The sequence below is a fragment of the Galleria mellonella genome, unplaced genomic scaffold, assembly GCF_026898425.1.
Source record: "Galleria mellonella isolate WM207_F2 unplaced genomic scaffold, CSIRO_AGI_GalMel_v1 utg184, whole genome shotgun sequence".
Lineage (NCBI taxonomy): Eukaryota > Metazoa > Arthropoda > Insecta > Lepidoptera > Pyralidae > Galleria > Galleria mellonella.
Window position 1 is genome coordinate 8,538,912 of NW_026442025.1, and position 23,466 is coordinate 8,562,377.

General features: G+C 32.4%; 1 protein-coding gene across 1 annotated transcript in view; it reads left to right on the forward strand.

Annotated features, from left to right (window-relative positions):
* Window positions 1-23,466, forward strand: part of LOC113512141 (uncharacterized) — a 95,791-nt gene that overhangs the window by 46,888 nt on the left and 25,437 nt on the right. The window contains 2 exon segments of the mRNA XM_052893943.1: window positions 14,583-14,718; window positions 17,474-17,651. Coding sequence (XP_052749903.1) covers window positions 14,583-14,718; window positions 17,474-17,651 — 314 coding nt within the window.

Below are 23,466 nucleotides of genomic sequence, written 5' to 3' on the forward strand. Positions count from 1 at the left end.
GGTAGGTGGCGCACTATTATATAAATATTAATCATATCTATATAGTATTAATTAAATATTAAATAATATCATGTACAAACATATATACATACATACATACATACACATACATACATACATACACATACATATATAATATATACACAATTACATATATACATAACATACACATACTTAACAGCACACATACAACAGAAAAAAGAAAATGATGAAGGAAAACGAAGAGAGAACACAGGAAAGTAGTACTAAAGTGAGAGGTAATAGGATTTAACAGAGGTTTTGAAGCTAGTAAGAGTTTGAGCGCACCGAATAAGAGGTAGGTAGTGAGTTCCATAGACGAACTGCCTGAACAGTAAAGGATTTAGAATACTTTAATATTTCAATACTTTTTGGACGGAGTACGGAAGTAGTTGTTGGTATATTGTGCACACAGTGCCTAATTATTATCCGTGATCATTACATATTTCCGCGAACAAAATTTCCCTAAGGGTAAGTCGTGTATTTGCGTTATTATGCGATGAAAATTCAATGGTCACACTGTCCGCGTTATCGGTATACACTGGCGCGGTATCAGTGAATAATGATAAGTGAGGATGAAGGCAAGTTAGTTGGATCATCGTGACGAATTTATTAGGAATTGATTACAATGATTACCAGAGGATGCCATGCGGAGGTCATCCTGATATCCTGGGGCTGTTAAACTCCTTTATCAAAAATATTTTTGTCTCTAGACGTGCACTTTGTAGTATGGAATTTTAGGGGTTTTTTCATGACCAGACTAACATGTGTATTGTGGTGGGGAAGGAATTAATAGTAATGGAGTCTAACAATCCCATTACTAGCTATATATTAAGTCAATCACCACACGGTTACCCCTAGAAACCATTCTGGTTAATTCACATCGAATTGGCCTGTTTTCATCATCTTTCACTGGTACCTCGTCAGCATATACCGAGCGGCGAGGTTACCATTTCATTACCATTCATTAAAAAAAAAGCATGTACCTATAAAATAGGGCAAACAAATGGAAACTTTGTGATGTTGATTACATTAAATAAGGTTACACGTTTTTAATTCAGTTCATTTAAAATGTCGTTGAAAGAACGTTGTATTGTTTGTCAAGTGTAGGTTCCGGTAATAATATCAGAGACACATGCCATAATATTTACAACCAAATATTGCATGGTAATCAAAGAAATGCAACACCATTTCCGTCGTACGATGTTGTTTACTACGCTGTCGTTATAGTGAAGGCAGAAGGGATTCAAATGTCCAGTACCTCGTGTAATATTGTTGAATAATAAACACATGTGTAGTAAATAAATATCTATATAAATAATAAAAAAATACATTTTCACCTCTCCTCAAAGGTTGTTACACTTTATAAGTGTAATTTTTTTGTATTATTCTTTAACTGGTACAATAAAGAACAAATAATTAAATAATGACCTTTTAGCTGTTGATTAATATGTAATAATAATGTAATTTATTAGGTCACTATAAAAGAAATTGGTTCATAAATTAGCAAAAATATCGTGTTTTTTTAAATAACTTTTTTTATTATATCTGTGTTTCGGTTTGAAGGGTGGGATATGGCGAGAATTTACTGGGTACTGAGGAATAACACCTGAGTTCTCAGGAATGGCAACGCATGGGGGGTATCATGGGTGAAACAGTATACTCTGTTTACGGTACTGCTCATGTCTATAGGCGACGGTTACCACTTTCCATCAGGTGGGCCGTCAGCTTGTTTGCCATTCTAAGTTGTATAAAAAAAATCTATTTATTTATTTTATACATTGTTAATACGATAAAAAGAGATGCTAAGATTGTTTAGTAAATGTGTCAAGTATAAAAAACAGATTATAAAAAGTACATGAATCATTTGATTCCCCATAATGTTACGAATTTAATGGCCGCGTAGCGATGATGGTTGACTTTGTAGAATATTTTATATGTATTTAAGTGTATTGTGTTATGGGTGATCAATTACAAAACCGATGATGTCACCGTATGTTCTTCACTCTTGTACAAAAATCGATATTTTATTTTTAGCTCCATTTTAATCTTTTAATTTGTTTAGCTGCATTTAATGGTAGACTTCTGTAAAATTCACAAAGTATTTAAGTATTTTATAATTTGCTAGCTGTACTCCACGGCTTCATCCGTAGTGATAACGTGATGAGGTTTGCGCATTTAAACAAACCACATATTATGCTTTATATCATCATTATAACCATATCAGCTGTTAAATATCCCTCATTGAGTATAGACCTTCCTCATAGACTGACATAAGGAACGGTTCCGAGCCATCTACATCCATTGATTCCCTTCAATGCTTTTTAGGTCGTCGCTCCATCTAGTGGGAATCGTCCTACACTGCGTTTGCCTGTACGGGGCTGCCATTTAAGAACCTTTCTTCCGCATCGGTTGTCGGTTCTTCAAGATATGTGTATCAGCTCATTGCTACGTCGGCTTGCTTATCCTTCAGATTATGTCGGTCATTTTGTTTTTTTGCGGATATCCTCATTTCGGATTCTATCAAGCAAAGAAACTCCGAGAGAAAGAACCTCTCCATAGCTCGCTGAGCAACTTGAAGCTTCCTCATACGGGCAATCGGGTAGCACCTAGGCTTTATAAAAGTCTATAGGTAAATCCTGATGCAAAGCAAAATAAAGGAGCGCCAGTGGGACACTAGTTTCACACGGGACGTAGTGAATATAAAGAATTGAGTGATAAAAAATACGTGGAAGAAATACTACGCTGTTGTTGCTGTGATTAAAACATCTCGTCATTACTGGGGCCCGACAACAGGGTCGACGTTATTTTTTGCTCTGCTATCGGGATATGGCGTCTCGATTGCCAACAATCCTTTACAGAGTGAGAGCTCTGCTAGTGAAACTGATCCCTTTCCTCCAAAAAATATGGGTTTGAAAACACACAAACGCTGACAGAGGCGCGGTATCGAAGTCTCAAAATGTTGTATTGTATTGTTTTCGTCTAGTATTTCTTTGACAAAAATATTATAGATCCGGTGTTAGAACACTGTAAGTGTGTTAATAGATTTACATTTCAACCTGGATACTGATGGTTTTCTAAAAAAACATATTCTGAAATAACATATTCACGCGTTATGCGCGATAATGTTTGGCGTTCAAATCACACACGCACTAGGTATATAAAAATAGCGATGCCAGATGAAACGACCTTGATCGTTATGAACTCGCGAAAACTATCGGACACTGGCTTATGTGAAGCAAACGGAACATTGATTGCTGTTCTGCTATAAAAACTTTATAATTATAACATTTTATTAGATATTTATGTAGATAATATATTAAAAGTTATGTTAAAAAGTCTTGTCTATAAAAATACCTGTACTAAATAATATTACTCAAATGTATTTTTGAGATGTTTTTTTGATAGTATTCTATTTCCTATTAATACGAAAGTTGTGACATTATTTCTGTCGTTTTTCTACTCTACTCGTATTACCTAATTAACGAGGCAATAATGCCGTGAGATATAGCTACTAAACTATAAGAACACATTTTACTTACTTTCAGATATAAATACAAATATATATATATATATATATATATATATATATATATATATATATATATATATATATATATCAAATATATATATATATATATAATATATAACGTAAACCAACAATGTTTGATTACAATGGTACAATTAATAGACAAAATGGCAACATAATTATTGTATATTTTTTTAAATAGATGTTCTGTACTATATTTTGGATCGATATTGACATCGAATAGTAGGTTAATCGAGTTTCAGTATATAACAAATGAAGGTCACTGAAAGTATCGTATAGGTACAGTATCTGCGCGTCTTATCAACACGTGTTCGCGTTCCATCCCACGTTAACGACAGTGTTTGTTTATTTAATAACATTAACTTGTAAATATTTTGTATTGACTCAAGGAGTGGAAGTTGCGGAGTGATAAGATAGGTAAGGTCTCGGCAAAACCGCCTAGCCCTGTTGATGTCCTTCGTGATAAATCTAATATTTATAGTTTATAATAATGTTGATAATATTTTTAATGGCGTTTAAAAAACAAACTAAACACATATTGTACGTTTAGTTCTAATTTATATAAGCGTGAAGGTATGTAATAATTAAATAGGACTAAAATAAAATTTCAATATGTACCGCTGAATAAATAAAGTGCCTCGTTATAGGTACCAAGTGTTTCTTTTTTTGTATACTTCTAAACATGTGTGAGTAATTATAATATGAAATAGGCGTAATATTTATTGTTGTAAACGGATTTTTTTATGGCTGAGCATAAAATTTAATTTTCTTCGCAAATAGTTGGGTGTTTTTGTTTATTTATTAACTTATGTCAAATACTGAAGTAACTGTGTAGTTTATATAACAGTGTCAAAGTATTGTGTTAGATAATTAACAAAGTTGTAAGAATATAAAGTTAATCATTCTTGTGGGGTAGGTAGTGAATAAAACGCGAACTTGTTTGGTTACTTAAAGTCATTAATGATTTATGATTTACGTTTTGAAATTGTCTCATACATGTTATAATTTGAGTGGTGACTGAGGAAGAATACAATTGTAGATTATCAACAACTACATGATTACTGTTATTACCAACAACATGAGAACGCTTCTAAATTCTTTCAACGTTTTTATTTAACGAATTGTCTGTATATGCGTGGATACACACACTAAAATATTATAGTCACATTTTTCAATTCAGAAAAGTGGCGCCCATCAATTATTAAAAAAAAAAATTATGTATAGTTAATCATGTTTTTAGGATTTTATTAGACTCTATGCTTTATCTATAACAGTTTGCCAATCTTATTATCAGTAAACAAACAATCAATAAATATTATTTAGAACACAGTTCATTGCCACTTCATTTCATACTTTGGATTTTGTAAATAAGCAATACAGCAGTAAGCAATACACCAGTGTAAAGGGAAAATTTGAAGTAAAGCCTTATATCGAATCTCTTCACCAAAATTGCAATACACCAACTTATATATCTATGCTTAACAACTGAATATTAATAGTTTATACATATATATGGGTGGAAATTTTCGAAAAGAAAAAAAATATCGAATATATATATATAAACTGTTTTATGATAGTAGACATATTAAAGATACTGTATCATATAAAACCTTATATCCATCATCGATTTATATATTTTATTACTGTTTGGATGCTTCGGGGTCAATATGGATAACAGCCTCACCATAATAATATTATTTTATTCCCTTCCGATATGTACTGTCTGTTTTATTTTCGTACATTAATACATTCCTATTAATATTTCTGAACAAAGTTCACACAAGCATGTGTTCCAAATGTGTCCCAATATAAGTAGCGTAGGTATCTCGTACAATCACAAACCGAATGCAATTAAAGGTTTCTCACATCGTAGCTGGCTGGATGCTGATCACGCGTGTGACGAATGGCAATCGTTTTAACATAACAACAAAGCAAATACGATGTTCAAACAAGCACAGGTTTATGTTGTAGTTTAGTGTTGTGATAGCGTATCACTTCCAGGTCAATAGTGTTTGTATGTGAAACACGCGTTGACATAAAGGATTTAATGTAGACTATTTTTACAAATATTAAAATACGCTGTGAGAGTTCAAAATGACAACTTTTATTGATAGAAAGTTAGAACTCAACTACTATGTTTGATTTATGTTTAAAATTAATCGTTTTTTTTGATGACATTTAGAATGGCAAACGAGTTGACAGCTCACCTGATGAAAAGTGGTAACTGTCAACATAAATAGAACTTTAGACATCACAAAAGACACTATGATGCCCAATGATACTCATGTACTATGCGGCGTCGTCATTCTTGAGAATTTTAGTGTTAAGTCTCCGTACCTTGTAATTTCACTATTATATCGCACCCTTCATACTGAAACACACTCATGAAAGTATGGCTGCTGTAATAATTTTATCTATAACTATTCATTATTAAGCAGGTTTAAATTTTCTTATATGAGAAGATTATTACTATGACCTATTACTAAAATTAGTTTACTATGACCGTTCGAATGAGGCCGAATGAGAGGAATGATTTTTTTACTTTTCTTACTGATGTTTTGTTTCATGTTTGCCTCATGTGATATCTTGGAGGAAAAAAAAATATGGCATTATGTTTTTATTTCATGAACACGTACATTTAAATGTATAGAGGAGCTCCTCTAATATTTAAAAAATATTCTATCAAATAGGTTGCTATGTTATTTGATATTATACTGTTTACTGATAACATAAACGACGAATAAACAAGTTAACTAAAATGAGAAAATTATCATTTGAGACTAGCAAAATCATGCATTGATATAATAATTACAATACCCTGATAACAGAAACATATGGCAATTTGTCCGAGATTTTAGAATTTTAAACAAGATGAACTTGACATTATAATTAATAAGAAAAGAAAAAGTTCTCAAAGTGGTATAATTTCGTTCGTTTGACCTGTTTATATTTGAAATTATGACGAATAAACTACATTGTTTGTGGGCCCAATTTAGTTATAAATGTGTTTTATTGTACAGTCTTTATTTTCGGAACTTATTGTTATGGTAGTAAATAGCAGCATGATAGTAGAACCATAATAAGATCTAGTTAGACGACTTTAAACCCATACTATATTATACCAGAGGGAGAACAAAAATCGTTTGTTTGGGCATCTGATATTCCGTAAAACAATCGTGTTTACATGGCTGTGTTTCGGTTTGAAATAATAATAATATATTTATTTATTTGAAGGATGGGATATGGCAGTGAAATTACAGAGTACGGAGGAAGAACACCTGAGTCTTCAGGAATAGCAACGCATGGGGGTATCATAGTCAAGTATACTCTGTTATGTTGATACCCTCACGTCTATAGGCGACGGTTATTTATTCATCAGTGGAAAATTTTAAAGGCTTGATATGCTATTGAATATACATATACAAAAATATTAATATACATATCTAACACTGGGGTTGAAGCTGAGGTACTAATAAAAAAAAAAACAAAATCATAAACAAAACAAACATAAGCTTTTGTACTCTGGTGCATTTAGAATTTACTCAAAACACCGGAAAAGGAAAAGTCGAAATGGCAAATTAATATTCCGCAATGCAACAAGGACTGGTACAAATCAAGAGGCTTTATCAAATTTATTATGAAAAGTCAGGGTTTATGAGGTCACAGGCGTAACCGTGTTTGCGGATATGTGGATTGCTATGCTTACAAACGATTCGTCATACGAGATAAATACGAGAGTGACCTTACGTCCTACGTTGGATAATGCGATGCATTGTAGCGCGGTGACAGCGTTGCTAGGTTAGGTATTTATTTCAAATATTAGGTATTCTTTATCTTTGAAAAATTTTGAAGTACAGGATTGGTATGGCATATTTTTTTTTATTGGATGAAAATGTAGTGGTAACCCCGCCTGCGCTAACGGTATACGCTTGCGGAGCACCAGTGAAGGGTGATAGATGAGAATGAAAACAGGCCAGTTAGCCCACCATGATTAATTCATCAGGAATTAACCATGATAGTTTCCAGGGGGAACCGCGAGGAGGTCGACCTGGTTGTATATTACTAGCAATGGGATTCTTAGTCTCCATTACTAACAATGGGATTCTTAGTCTCCATTACTAACAATCCCTTTCCCCCCATGGTATGGGACAATATGCTTTGTATATTTATTTGCTAGCTACATCTCGCGGCTTTGTACGCGTGAGTCAGAAATACTATTTGCTAAGTTACGATATCTACCTGTATATTAAATTTCATTCAAATCCGTTCAGTAGTTTTTGTGTGAAAGAATAATAAACATCCATTCAATTATCCATCTATGTTTGAAACTTTCGCATTTGTGTATTAATAGTATTTGAGACTTATGTATTAGTGTACGAATGTCATTGAATATAGTAATGTGACATAATAGGTTAGCGTAGAGCGGTTTTTGTTTTAATTGTTTGTAACAGTGGTTACTTGGTAAAATGTAGGTACAAATGTTTATGATTGAGTAAAATGAAAGGAAAATACTATAAAAATTAATTTGGAGAAAAACATTTGAAACTCGGGGAACAATAAAAATTGCATCTAACAATGTTGCTTGGAGATAGTTCGAGTGTGATATTGTGAGGCATAATGTCACACGTCATTTGCACATTGTGATTGGCGCGACCTTCATAGTTGAATGCAAGCTTCACGCCGCTTAATAATACTGCTAGTATAGCTATATCTTTGTCATAGATCAAGAGCACAATTTTTAAAAAAGTACCTAAATTTAAGTACACAATCACTATTTGACGGTCAGTGACGTACATATGTGAAGTTATTTTAAGTAATTACCAATTCTCATTCACTATGTATTATATACGATAGTATATCTCTAAAATAAAACGTCAACAATAGTAGAAACTTACTTTCTTGTTTTATTGGCTATATTGCTGATATATATTATTAATATTAAGTGAAACCTTTTATTGGAATCTATTTGTTATAAAATTAAACTTAATATCATTTTTCAATAATCCAACACTTTACGCAACTAAAATATTATTTACACTTATACTTAGACATATATTTTGCGAGAGATTTCTCTACTTTTAAAATTCTGAGTTATGAAGACCATACTTTTAGTTGGTAACTTTAGCTGACGAGACGCATTAGAATTCAAGGAAGTCAACTTTTGATGTTATTGCCATTTTTATTATCGTACAAGAATATAGGCCAATAAAAACTTGTGTTTAACACCTTGTCAAACGTCAGAATGGTTATATAAGATGGAACAACTGTATCTAATTGAAGTAACAATATTGGATGACAAACCGTTTAGGTCCACAGTAACAAATTTCGCGGTCATTATCCAGAGCACATTAATATTCGCGCTCGTAAAACAGCGTTTTATGTGTTACGCTGTTAAATATTTATACAACTTTAAGCTAACGCTCCAAAGATAAAATAGGAACACATGGTAAACAAAACAATAATGAAACGTCATGTTCTCCCCACGCTTATTCGCAATAAGGGGTAGATGGGGGGAAAGGGATTGTTAGTAATGGAGTTTGGCAACTCCATTGGTAGCAATATGCCCTATTAGGTCGACCGTCACGTGGTTCTCCCTGGAAACCATTCTTGTTGAATTCGTCACGGTGGGCTAACTGACCTACTTCATTCTCACCTATTCTTCACTGGTGCCCCGCCGGTGTATACCGATATCACTCCATTACACCCATTAAAAAAAATAAGGGGTAGATATTATAGAACAAAGAGTACAAATAATAATTTTCATTCAATGGTATATTGATGATAGCACTTTAGCTTTGATAATTTCCTAACCGAGGAAACTGGACGCGAGGCGTTTTGTTTTCTTTACTGCTTTAATTTATTTATCCCATCTTTTAAAGGGTTCATCTGTCTCCTTCCAAGTCTGTCTCTGTACTTAGGATTATTCAAATTGATAAATTTTATATGTTTTACGGTTAGTTATTTTGTAGTTTTTTTTAATTGATGATAATGGAATAGTTACCCCATCCACGAAAACGGTATACACTGGCGGGGCACCAGTGAGGGGTGATAGGTGAGAATGAAAAGGCAGGTCAGTTAGCCCATCGTGATGAATACACCAGTAATTCAGCACGATGGTTTCCAGGGGGGACCACGTGTTCGACATTATGAGGCATATTGCGAGCAATGGGACTGATAATCCGCATTACTAATAATCCCTTCCCCCCGTTATTTTGTAATACGTAATCTTTAGTTTGTGAGTTACTTTAAACATCACGTGCAAAGACACTTGGATGTTAGCGGTTACTATCATTATAGCGTTTACCGTCTTATTATATTATTATATTGTTTTAATAGCGGATAATTGCTGTGTTACGTTGTTTCCAGCGAGTCTTGTTCATTATAAATAATTTACATTTTCACCCGACTGTCGAAGGAAACAGTTTTTCTGTATGTGTGTAAATGTGTGAATTAGTATCTGGGTTATTGGCATAATGTCGAGGTCGAATAGTTTTACGAATTTTAACAAATGGGTTACCGTTTTTGTTTTAATTATGGCAGTGCCATGTTGCTCTACAAATGCTAACACCATTAGAGAAATAGTAAATTATTCTTTTAAAATTTTATATTTAAATAAAGACGTTTAATTTTATCGTATTATGTACCATGAAATCATTAAGTTTATAATTTTCTGAATTTCTTAGAGATATAGTGACTAAATACATTTATAACTTTGGCCATATAAAACAATATAATTCTAAAAACACTTGAAAGTGAGTTTCTCTGTTTGTTTATTTTTAACCTTTTGATTAATCACAATCTTTAATCCTTTTAATCTGTCACGGTCATGTGAACGAATTCGCAGGAAAATACTAATTTAAAAGAAATATGGTAGTTACAAATTGTCAAAAATTTGAGAAATTTAACAGCCGGGTGTTATTTTATGGATGTAAAATCTTGCTGAATTTATAGTTACTGTTGGCGTAATACGTAAGATTACGTGTACGTAGTTTAATATTGTTTGTTATCTCTCGAATGTGGAGTAATTGAAACTGACCGATATGGGTCATGCCGCGACTTATCAAACATGTGCCCGGGTCTGTTTGATAGTTCGAATATTTTTCTTATTTCGTTTATTTGTTTACAGTTTTATAGAGCTATTGTATGCGTGCTTAACGGTGCTTCTCTGTTTATTACGAGCTTCTATTTTCAATAAACTTTTATCTTAATAAATATAATATGGTAATAAACCTTTTTTAATTAAAAAAATATCAAGAATCTTCTGAATCATTTCAGTCGGAGAGCATAGCAGTGTAACATGGAAAAAGTATAATCCAATCGAGAAAATTTCTCTTTTTTGAAGTTGGTTGTTATTCATGAAAGTAAAGATGTATTTTTAAGCGTTGATCAAGAGAAAAAGGTTTTCAAATCGCTTATATATTTGTCAATTTCTGAACCGCTTTTGATCATTTTTCTATAATCAATGCAGTTTATTTCCTAATTAATTATTACAATTGAAATAGCATTTACTTTTCGCAGCAATATTTACATGATTCTGAATTGTAAATTAAAATAATTTAAATTGGATTTAATTCAATTAAGTGCCTATGAAACATCTCGTCAGTCTGTGTATTTTATTTGTTTTAAAATTATAATAATGAGATTACTAGCCTATATAAATTAAAATTGCTTTTTACGTAGCAAAATCTACTTATTTTTACTAATGGCTATACTATAATATGTACAATATTAAATGTTTTAAATTATGTTAACTATGTTATCTACATTTTGCATAAATAAGGCGCTGTTATCGTTTGAGTCAAAAGGTCTAAAAATGATTGTAACCAGCCACTAAGCCGACCACACGTAACCATCAAGTCTGTGAACCCACGACGTAATAAAACAATTTGAGAAGAGATGGATCTCAATAATTCAACAACATATTCAATAAATAATATAAAATTTAATTAATGAAGTAACCATAACCGGTTAGCTTTTATGAATTTTATGAATGTGTAGGTTGTATGAAAAAGTTTTTGTGTATATGTTTCATTTTTCAATAGACTTCGACAAGAAGGACAGTTCACTATTCAATTTGCGCGTATGTGTGCTTTTGTGTATGTATGTTACGTGATATCATCGCAAGTTCGGAACTGATTTTACTAATGCTTTTTATTGATAATAGAATTCATCCCCGTGTTAGTTTTATTTTAATTTTGTTACGATAGAAACACCAGCTTTTTAAATATCTATTCTGTGTTAAAAATGCTATGTTTCGTATATATAACAATACACAAATAATTATTTGTGTATTGTTCGTATATTTATTATTTGTGTCATGTCTTTATCAAGATAAAGATATTGAAAAGAAGAAACTTTGATAAAATTAATATGGGATCAGTAGATAAAGGAACAAACAATTTTGATTAAAAATTAATTAAAAATATTGCTTAATATGCATATGTTTAATGAATTAAAATATATAGTCAAATGGAGATCCTCTTAATATTTGGGTTCCAATAAATATATATACATATATTACATTCACATTGTTATTATATTATCTTTATTACTCTGTTCTAGAGTACAATCAATGAATATAATATACCAAAGCCTAATAACAAATCAATATGGTAACACTGGATTCTATTGTTATTCGTTCTACGTACGTTGCACTGTGATATAATCTAACAATCTCTATGTTAGAACTAAATGTTATATTTACGATATACTTACATGGCCAGTCCAACTGACATTGAATGCAAGGTTCACCGAACTCGGAACATTTGACATAGTAATTGGACGCGATGTATGTAGGTAGGTATATACAGATATCTGACTCAGATTATGTTGTTATTGGTTTTATAATGTTTTAATGTCGTATTATGTTTGCATTTGAATTTATAATAGCTACTATGTATGTGGGTATGTTTGGGTCGGTATATTTGGCGTTCTATTGTTTCTGTTTACTCCAAAAAGAACATGACGTGAGGTATATGTATGTATCTACTTACTAATAGATTTGTTGTGATTTTAAAATAATTATAATGACATATAAGAGAATCTATCTTGCTATCGAATTATTCAAATTTACTTGGATATGGTGTGAAAATATTGGAGATATTTCTTTATTTGTAGTATGCTTGTATGGGCGCGTTACGGCTTGAAGGGTGCGATATGGCAGGAAAATTAGGGTGGCATTTATGTTTTTAGAAATGGCAACGTGTGGGAGGTATCATGGGAGGAGTGTTCTTCGTGTCTATAGGGAGCGGTTATGGGCTTGGCTTTGGCGGTTATAATTGTTGTTGAATTCATTAATAATAAAATTAATTTTAATTTAATGCATATTTAGAGGAAAGTTTGGTGCATATTATATTGGTATGTTGTATAAATAGATTTTTTTTTATTGACAATTGAATAATTGGAAGTGCCTGCTGACTCTACATTAGTTTGAAAATATTTTTAATACATAAGTCGGCATTCGGGAATCATAAATTTTTATTATTTCTACATTCATTGTTTAATTGTTTATAATCTGTTATACCTAAGAGACTTTGTACACGTTTTCGTTTCTTCGTATACAAATTATTTTAAATCTTACTGAATACAATCTTAATATAATTTAAATCTCTTTATAGTAATTTCCATGCAATTTGAATAGGAATAAAGGAACAAAAGATCTCTAGCGTGTCTGTGACATTTAAATTTTACGTAGACAAAGAACAATCTTCGGCGTATATTTTTGTTCGTCAAAAACAGGACCATGATAACATAATTTATGTGGAAGGAATTATTGGTAATTCGGTCTAACAATCCCATTGCTAGCAATGTATCCAATCCGGTCGACCTCTACTTGGTTCATCTTGGAAACTATTGTAATTAATTTTCGTGTAATTCGTCAGAATGGGCTAACTGATCTGCTTTTATTTTTACGTCATTATTCACTGGAGCACCTTGAGTATATACAAATAGCGTAGGCGGAGTTACCACTTCATTCTCACTCATTAAAGAAAATTATGTATGTCCATTGTCCACGAAGACATGCGTTCAGCCGCCGGCGCGCCGCGACTGATACAACTTTGGCTGTGCCTGTTGTCCACTGACAGATGTTCCTTTTAAATTTAATATATTTTAAATGTTAAATTTAAGTATTTTTATATCACTGAAAATAATATTATTGTAAATTAATCCTAAAATTTAAATAATAATTTTGGCAGATGTTTTTGCAAACTGTCATGACACCGACGGCCTTGAACATACATAACATATTGCTTATACATGTACCGAATATATAATTGTATATATACATATATGTTGGTATAATATGATATTCCACGTGTTCGCTTTATAAAGATGCGTTCCGAATTATTTTTATGTACTTGCTAATAAGAACAACAAACAAATGGACAGCCCACCAGGTGGCAAGTGGCAACAGTCGTTTATACAATTGAACATCGGCATTTACACTACAATTTTTGTAATATATAATATGTTAATGGCGATCCATATATGTCACTTTTAACGACTACGATGCTGTAAATTTTATGTCGGTGACTGCATTAGCTCCCATGCCCTTCAAAATACTTTAGCATAGCTGTTTCACAGTTAAAATAGATAAATTAAATAGTTGTAGGTTTATTCTATAAATGGGCATTATGACGAGTTCGAGTCACAATTTCTATAAAAAAACAGAGGCTACATTATAATAATTATATAATTTAGTATTTTACCCACTAGCTAATCCGGTAAAAAAAAACGTTGTTTGGCAAAGGTAAACGTTCTTTAGCACCCTACCGCCACCTTTCGGATCATTTTTTCTCATCAAGATTAATATGTCTCAAATTGGAACAAACCATATACATTTTCAAAATTTCATTAAAACTGGTTGAGCAGTTTCGGAGATTTGCATGAATGAACATATAATGAGATATCAAAACATGGGAAAAGTAATTAATTTTTATTCGATATTTTATATATTAGATTCTAGAATGTATTTGTTAAATCTAAATAAAGTTTTCATTTTCTTTGTCTCCAGTTGTGTACTGCGACTACAATGGTTCCGGCCGCGCATTGCACTGGATTGAGGAATATATTGCAAGAGACGTGTTACCGACACACGCCACGCTGTGCACCTCACTCTCACACACATCGGGTCAAAGCGACATCTACAGGTGAGCGACAGTACCTAACAATTTATTTAATTCATTAATGCTAATTACATTAATTGTTTTATGAAATATACAATTATTTTTAAACTGAGCTACTTAGTCATAAATATCTTTAAAGTCTATTCAGCCCCTTTCTCATTAATTTAGTTCTAATGATAATTGTTTTGGGTTACAATGTTTATTTTTTGCCTTAATATCTAATATACATAATTAAAGATCGTGCCTCACAAAAAACCCAACTCCAATTGTGACCAAATCAGTTATTTTGATTCCAAAACTAAACTACAGAACAGAATTTGATAAAATTTCTATAGAACTAATCTGGAAGTATAATCCTTTCAGATAAAAAAAAAAAAAAAATTCCAAATGGTAGAACCGATGGAGTTATGAGTTAACAAATATAATAAAAAATATAACCGAAATGAGACCCTATTTTTTTTAAGTCGGTTGAGATACAAAGTTTTCGACCCTTAAATGACTTTTATTTTTAACTAATAAATGTGTTACTAAATTTTCTAATACCTAATACTGGTTAATCGGGGGGAAAGGGATTGTTAGTAATGGAGATTGAGAATCCTATTGCTAGCAATATACCCAACCAGGTCGACTTCCTCGCGGTTTTTGGAAACTATCATGGTTAATTCCTGATGAATTCATCATGATGGGCTACTGGCCTGTTTTCATTCTCATCTATCACCCTTCACTGGTGCTCCGCCAGCGTATCCCGTTAGCGCAGGCGATTCCATACCATTTTTTCCCATAAAAAAACTGGTTAATCATCCATTGAAATTGTTCTCTAACTATTATATCATCGGTGATTCCACTCCATGATTGAAATGCACAAAGGTAGAGTAGGAATAGCCATCTCAAATTGTTTCTAACCCATGATTGGAATGCTTAAGAAAATATCGTGACAGTAGAGTAGGTTCGATAGTCATCTTAAATTGTGTCTATGGAGTTTTCTTGATAGTTCGTTGTAAATAATGGTGTAGCGAGCATTTGTAGTTTCATGACAAAGAAAATATGATGTTTAGGTGATAAATGGATTATTATTGATGATATAGCATCTTTAGTGGGAGATGTCAAGATCACATCTATCTAAATCAATGTTTAATATTTCCACCCTGTAATCACGTTTAAACATCTGAACAGATTTGAATAAAATATGGTACATAAATAGACCGTATTCTAATAAATGCGTGGAATACATATTACATGAATTCACGCAGCCAAAACCATAATCTCAACCATAGCTAGTTAAATAGTACGTGTTTGAAAAATTTGTTATAGTTTGCGCTATCGATTATTCCTTTATGTCACATAGTAACTTATTATCAGGGTGCGTGGTCTATCTAGAAATGTATGTATTACGTGTTACCTCGACTTCTTATATTTAATAATAAACATAAGTACGTAAACCTTTACAATCTGATCTGACCTTGATTAATATGTTAGTTACTTCGTAATAAATCAATTGAGTCCAAAATCGAAGGGTTTCTTTATTTTATTATAAGGTTTTTATACTCACCTTCTGACTTGTATCACCATCAGGTCAACATTATAGTATCATGTGCTCGTAAGTGCATTGTTAGGAAGTTACCATACATAGCTGTGTCAGATTTCATATAAATTAGGTTTCATAATAATAATATTTGGTAACCTTAAAAATTGGATAAAACCAATTCAAAAGGTTAGTAACTTCATTCAAATCCTTTGCATGGGTACCTTTATCTCATTTTGTGATTCTGCCGGCAAATTTTAATTAAAAAAATAGTTACAGGTCTATCATAAATGTCGATGAAAGATGTTTAGATATTTTTTATATAAGTTTAACTGGTTCGACGGATTTTAATAGAATTTAGGACATATAAAGCTATTTTTTTTCATTTGAATTATTGGTAAAGAATGAATTAATGGAATTTTGATCTTAGGTGAATGCTCTTAAACGTTGGCTCGGCTTACGTGTTTGATTATCTTTTATTGACAGCAAGACGCGAAGGTTATCTAGAATAAGTTAAACTGCTTTGAATAGTACGAATGCGATATGTTTTCTAGATCACTACAATTCTCGGCGGTCAAATGGGTATTTGTACATATGATTTGTAAGTCAATATTTGTGTGGCGTAGGTTTATGCTATGTTGTACTCTTTAGTTTTTTTTATGGGTTATTTATCTTTGACTGAAAGGTTTTTGTATATGTTATTTGTAGGTTAAATAATAATTAAGAAATATTAGTGTAGTTTTTCTGTGTGGTCCCGGCAGACAATGGGCCAACCCTTCCTTTTAATTTCAAACTTGAATATGGAGTTGTTTTTAAAACACGAAGATGAACCAGAATGAATGAATGAATTTACTAGAGGGAGACTTTGTACAAAAGTAGATTGCTTGGGTACCTCTGTCCCATTCGTGTTTCTACCGTGAAGCAGTTGTATTTGCATGGCTGTTTGAAGGGTGGGATATGGCGTGAATTTACTGGGTACGGAGGAATAACACCTGAGTCCTCAGGAATGGCAACGCATGGGGGTATAATGGGCGAAACAGTATACTCTGTTATGTCCATGGTACTGTTCATGTCTATAGGCGACGGTTACCACTTTCCATCAGGTAGGCCGTCAGCTTGTTTGCCATTCTAAGTTGTATAAAAAAAAATGAAGTCTTACATCTTTCTAAAGAGTTAAATAAAGTCCAAGTCAACTATTCGACAAGAATCATGATGTATATGAATACTATTATTGAATATGAATATTTTATTCCATAGATCTGAATCGAAGGCGATAATTAGAAATGCAGTGGGAGCTTGTGCTGAAGATGTGGTTGTAATAGGAACATCCTTGCCGAGGTTTCTCAGGACTCTAAGACCACAAAGTGTTGCCCTTTTCGTATCCTCCAGAGAAACAGAAAGGCAACTGGCGCCATGGAAGGAATGTGGAGCTGAGGTGAGAAAATATATTTTTATGGTTTTATAAATAAATAGTTAAATTACAGTGTACAGAGGTAAAACACCATCATTATCATTTCAGCCGTTATCCGTCCACTGTTGGACATAGGCCTCCCCCATAAACTGCCATAAAGAACGGTGCTGAGCCACCTGCATCCACTGAACTTCTGCAATGTATTTGAGATCGTTACTCCATCTAGTGGCGAGTCGTCCTACACTGCGTTTACCCGTACAGGGTCGCCACTTAAGAACATTTCTTTCCCATCGATTGTCGGTTCTTTGAGCTATGTGAGCAGCTCTTTGCCACTTCAGCTTGCTTATCCTTATCACCATACTTATAACATAATAGTCTTCAAAAACGACAACGCATGAGCAGTAGCAATGGTATCACAAAGTACTCTATGACGTCCATGGTTCATGTTTATAAACCACGGATACGGCTCTCATCAAATGGGCTGTGAACTTGTTTGGCATTCTAAATTTAATAAAAAAAGACACTCTTGGCAATGGTTGATATGGTCCGCGCCATCTGCAAATTTACAACTATTCGGTAATCGTAAACACAATAATCCATTAACGTTTCACTGCTGGACGTGGGTCTCTTAATTTATTAATTACTACTGTCATAATGGCCAGATGGTTTTATTTCGAGTTGTCAATCTCTACCGCTGGTGTATTGTTCCTTGTTTCCTTGACGATATTTTTATGATGAAGAGATATTGATGATATTTATTCTTACTTTGTCACTGTACGAAGTTATAATTAATTATATTACATATAATGATTTATATAGAAAAACGTAGTAACTGTTGATAAAGTACCTTACAGTCTAAATGGTCGCGTACAACGCGGTTTCAGAGATGTTTTCTCCCACGAACACTCAGGTTATGGATGAGCTCCCTTCCGAGGTTTTCCCAAGAGATTACAGCATGGGGTTCTTCAAAAGGGGGGTAAAGAGGTTTCTTCAGGGTCGGCAACGCGCGCGTAATACCTCTGGTATTGCAGGCGTTTATAGGCTACGGTAACCGCTTACCATCAGGTGGGCCGTATGCTTGTTTGCCATCTCAGTGGTATAAAAAAAAAATAAAGAGCAATGCTGATCTCGCGTCCTTCACATAACGTTACGTTACTAGCAAGAGCAATTGTAGCCGGCTAACTCGACTGCACATTATTATGCGACGGTTGCACTATCGACAAATACCTCGGCTTATCAATGTCTATGTCCAACCAATTGCGATCATTCTCATATAATACTCCGCGCGCCATGTTGATATGTTGAATGCATAATAATCTATTTGCCATCTGGCCAACAACTTAGTTGTAAATCAGTTATCTACCCGTAAACATCCTTATCTTATAAATATACAAGTTGTAAGTGTGCGTAACCAATCGAAATCCAGTATCCAATATTGCCATTTATTTATTTATCAGACGCTCAAGACAACTTACCAGAGGGAGAATTTGTACAAAAGTCGTTTGTTTGGACACCTCTGTCCCATTCGTAATTCTACCGTGAAGTAGTTGTGTTTTCATGGCTGTGTTTTGGTTTGAAGGGTAGGATATGGCAGTGAATTTACTAGGTACAGAGGAATAAAACTTGAGTCCTCAGTAGGAAGTATCATGGGCGAAACAGTATACTCTGTGATGTCTATGGTACTACTCATGTCTATAAGCAAAGGTTTCCAGTTTCCATCAGGTGTGGGGCTTCAGCTTGTTTGCTCTTTAAGTTGTATAAAAAAAAAACTTTACAACAAAGTCATAAATTAAAATTGTTTTTCTTACGCTATTGTTGATAAAATTCAGTTTCATTCAATTCAAAATGCGTGCGAATGCTCTTTAAAGGACTTAAGAAGAAATAAATGAAAACAATTATTTCAACATTGTATTATTAAATTTCGGTCGCGTATACGATCAAGTAATGGTAATAGTATTTGAATGTTTCTATGTTAATATAATTGCTGTACTTAAATTGTTGCATGCCCGATAGGGTATAACTGTTGATACTGATGTTTTTTTTTATATATTCTAATCTACATATGGTAATTTGAGAAAAGTTATTTAGTTTTATAAATAGTATATTTAGATGGATTTAATGGTATACCTTTTCTTGCTATGCTTAGAAATAAACTTGAGCTCTGGAATTATATAATCCACAATTATGAATTCGTAGTTTTGCTTCTTCTAAAATAAGGTTTTCCACAATTCCTATGGCAACGCATTACAAGTAATTATAATCAGAGCTCCGAGTTTTATTTTTTAAGTTTTAATTACTATAAAAGAAAAAATATTGGCGTTCATGAGCATTAACTAAGGTGATTTATTGATATTGCTTTGTGTTAAAACTATTTCTGGTCAGTTTGCCCTTGAATACTGTTACAGCGTCTAGTTTTAACAATATTTATCAGCTGTAGCTACTATTTTCCTGTATTGTTATCATAATGAGATATTATAGTAAAACTATAAAGTAAATATTTATGTTACATATGCGTCATGCATGCCCTTTGTTTATTAAAATACATAGGTTTCAGGTTGTACCAATTTTATTGGAATAATACACACATATATTTAAGATAAAATTATAACACAGATAATTAAAAACAATTATTGTATGTACCAAAGAAGGATATGTAACGTATTTCTGAATTAATTTTACATATATTGCATGTTGCACTAAATTGGCACGCCACATTTTCCCTTCTTAATAATCATACGTATATCGATAGCGCAGGTGGGGTTACCATTTAATTTTTACCCATTAATAAAAACCGCTCTTACCAGGCATCAGCCTAAACAGATTCAGGTCCTTTATATTAATAAAGATATTTAATCTATTCGTCTGAAGAATTAAAAAAAAATATCTATACATTCTGTTAATTTTTATTTAATTTAGTCTAAACTAATATTATAAAGAGGAAAGATTTGGTTTTTTTATTAAAAATGGATAAGCTCAAAAAATACTTAACCTATTTAAAAAAAGGCTTTCATCTTATAGGAAGCTTTATTATTAGTAATATGCACTGGATTTTATTTTAAAAAACCATGCGAATCCGAGGCGAGGCGTTAGTTATTTAAATCTGGCATTTTCAATTTGTATTATAACCGGATGTCAGTGCATACAGTCACAATACATTTAGTACACTATGTTCCATTGTTTATCTTAGTTATATGATTAGTTTTTAGCATTATTCATACAAGTTAAACATGGCAACACTGAGCATATGTGTTAATTACGTAAAAATAGATAAACCTGAGACCTGTTGAAATACTATTTGTCTTTTTTATCTACCAAGTGATATTTATCGCAATGGTCACCTACACATATCTCGTAGGTACTCAGTTTTTATGTGTTTGGAATACTAATATAACACCTATATAAATATGTACTATAGTTTTTTATGGGTGAGGATGGAATGGTAAGTCGAGAGATGATAGGTGAGCATTAAAATAGGTCGGTTAGCCCATCGTGATGAATTCCACAACAGTTAACCATGAGGGGAATAGCGTGGAGGTTAACCTGATAGGGTAAAAGGGCAGTTTTATTTTTATAAGCTGGTGTCTGTAATAGGTTAAGACCTGTAAAAGGGCTGTTAGATCTAATTACTAATAATTCCTTTCCCCCTACGTATTATTGTTAAGTTAGAAAAGTTGATTTGCTCTATTTATTTATTTTATTTATATTTTACATTTTATTCCACTAAGTAAAAAAGAAAAATAACAAATACAGTAAATATAAATAAGAAGTGATACAAAAGGCGGCCTTATCGCTAAGCAATCTCTTCCAGACAACATTTGAGCAGAGGACATTGAAAAAAAAAAGGGTAGGTGGCGCTATTATATTTATTTACATTAAAAGATTTTTTTTACAAACATTAATATAGATTGAAAATCGATTTAAATCCGTTTTGTGCCGCATTACCATATTTCCGAATAGCACTGAATTGAAGACAAAAACGAAATGTTATTTACAAATATTTATGACATCGTAAACAGAGTTTATCTATAATTGTTGAATCTATAGCGACGCTATTGCATGACCTACTGATAGCATTAGATTTTAAAGTGGTGGAATTTTACATAATGCTAATTTACGAGGTTGATATTCATCAAATGTGACAGTGAGCATTATTTCATGCGTGAATTGCAAAGTTTATTTATTACACGGCACAACAGTTGTTTATTGTCACATTGGTGTGTTGAATTTTATTGCAATTTTGCAATCGTGTGAGTTATAGCAGAATGTAATAAAATCATAAATTTTATAGTTGGTATTGAGTCATCGGATTACGAGTTAACACATTTAAAACGCGGTATCTTGTATTGGTACTATGTTAATAATTGATCACATATTAGACCCGCTTGGTCCCGATATAAAACGGCCACCCGTTCTTTTACCGTGGGTGTTATGCGTAAGAAAATAATGGTCGAGGAATGGGTAGAATTATCCTTCTTAAAACATTACTAAATATCACCTAACTGCGGTTGCCAACTTGTTTGCCAAGTGTGACAACTACTAGTAAAACCTCCCAAGAGGGAGACCTGTGTTGAGCATTGGATGGTTAATGATTAATATGGTGATGATGATGATGATAATGATTTTTTGATTCATTGAATTTTTTTTTTATAAACGAATGCCCAAAAAGGCTTATAATACTTTTAGGATTTAGGTATGTATTTTTTTTTCACCGTTACTTTTAAATGCTTGAACAGATTTAGTTTAGATGTATAGAATATTGTTAGAATCCTTATATTACGTTTGTTACTGTCTATATATTTATTGAATACAGTTCGTTTATGGCAAGGCATGGTTGTGTTTTTTAATATGCGAGGAAAAATTTATTTCTTATAGATAGATAGATAATTTATTTACATTACTTACAGCACACAAATTACAATAAAAAAATATACATATAATACACAGTAAAAGAGATAATAGAATGAAAAACAAAAAAAGCAATAAAAAAAAGCATAATATCTAAAACAACAATTATACTGCTGACAGTACCAAATAAATCGATCTAATCGTCGCCTGCAGTTGTAAAAATTTTACATATACAGAAAATTTGTTTTCTGTCCTTTCTGACGACTAAAATGTCCTGCGTTATGCCTTGATATTAACTACTAAATACTAAATCTCTTCCATCAGTTATATATATCAATATAAATATCACATTCCCAGCCATATGTTACCAACCACATAAAATGCATTTGTGCCATGTGTTGCAAATTTGAAGGAGGATGTTTCAAGTTCGAAGTATTTGGGCTTAATAACAATATAGATGTAAAAGAATTTTAACCATTTTAATGTGTCTACTGTATCTAACTACTATATAAATATAAGATAGTTCAAATTCGAAGAATCCCATTCCGTCCCCGTTACGTCAGCCTAAGTTCTGCGCAATTATGTCGTGACTTCGTCCTTGTGTTCGTCTTAGTGGTAGCCCCCCGCCGACCATCAAATGGTATACCTCAAATAACTACATAGAACCGTGAGTGGTTTTTTAGTTTTATTTGTAGCACGTTTTTTGTTTAATACGTGTTCATTTCGGATTGAGCATATTGTTGCCTCAAATATTGGATCTTTTAAAACTACGCCAGTAATATAAACTCTAGATCTAATATTATATCAATTATTTAGTCCATTAAATTTTTATCATACCGTTCCACTTATTTCTTAATATTTATAGTATATCCATATCTTTGAATATTTTTAATTTAAACTTGTTATTTCCGTTTATTTAATACATTTATATCATTGGTGTACTAAAGTCAGTGTGTAATAAAGTCGTTACTTCGTATTTATTACGTTTTAATTG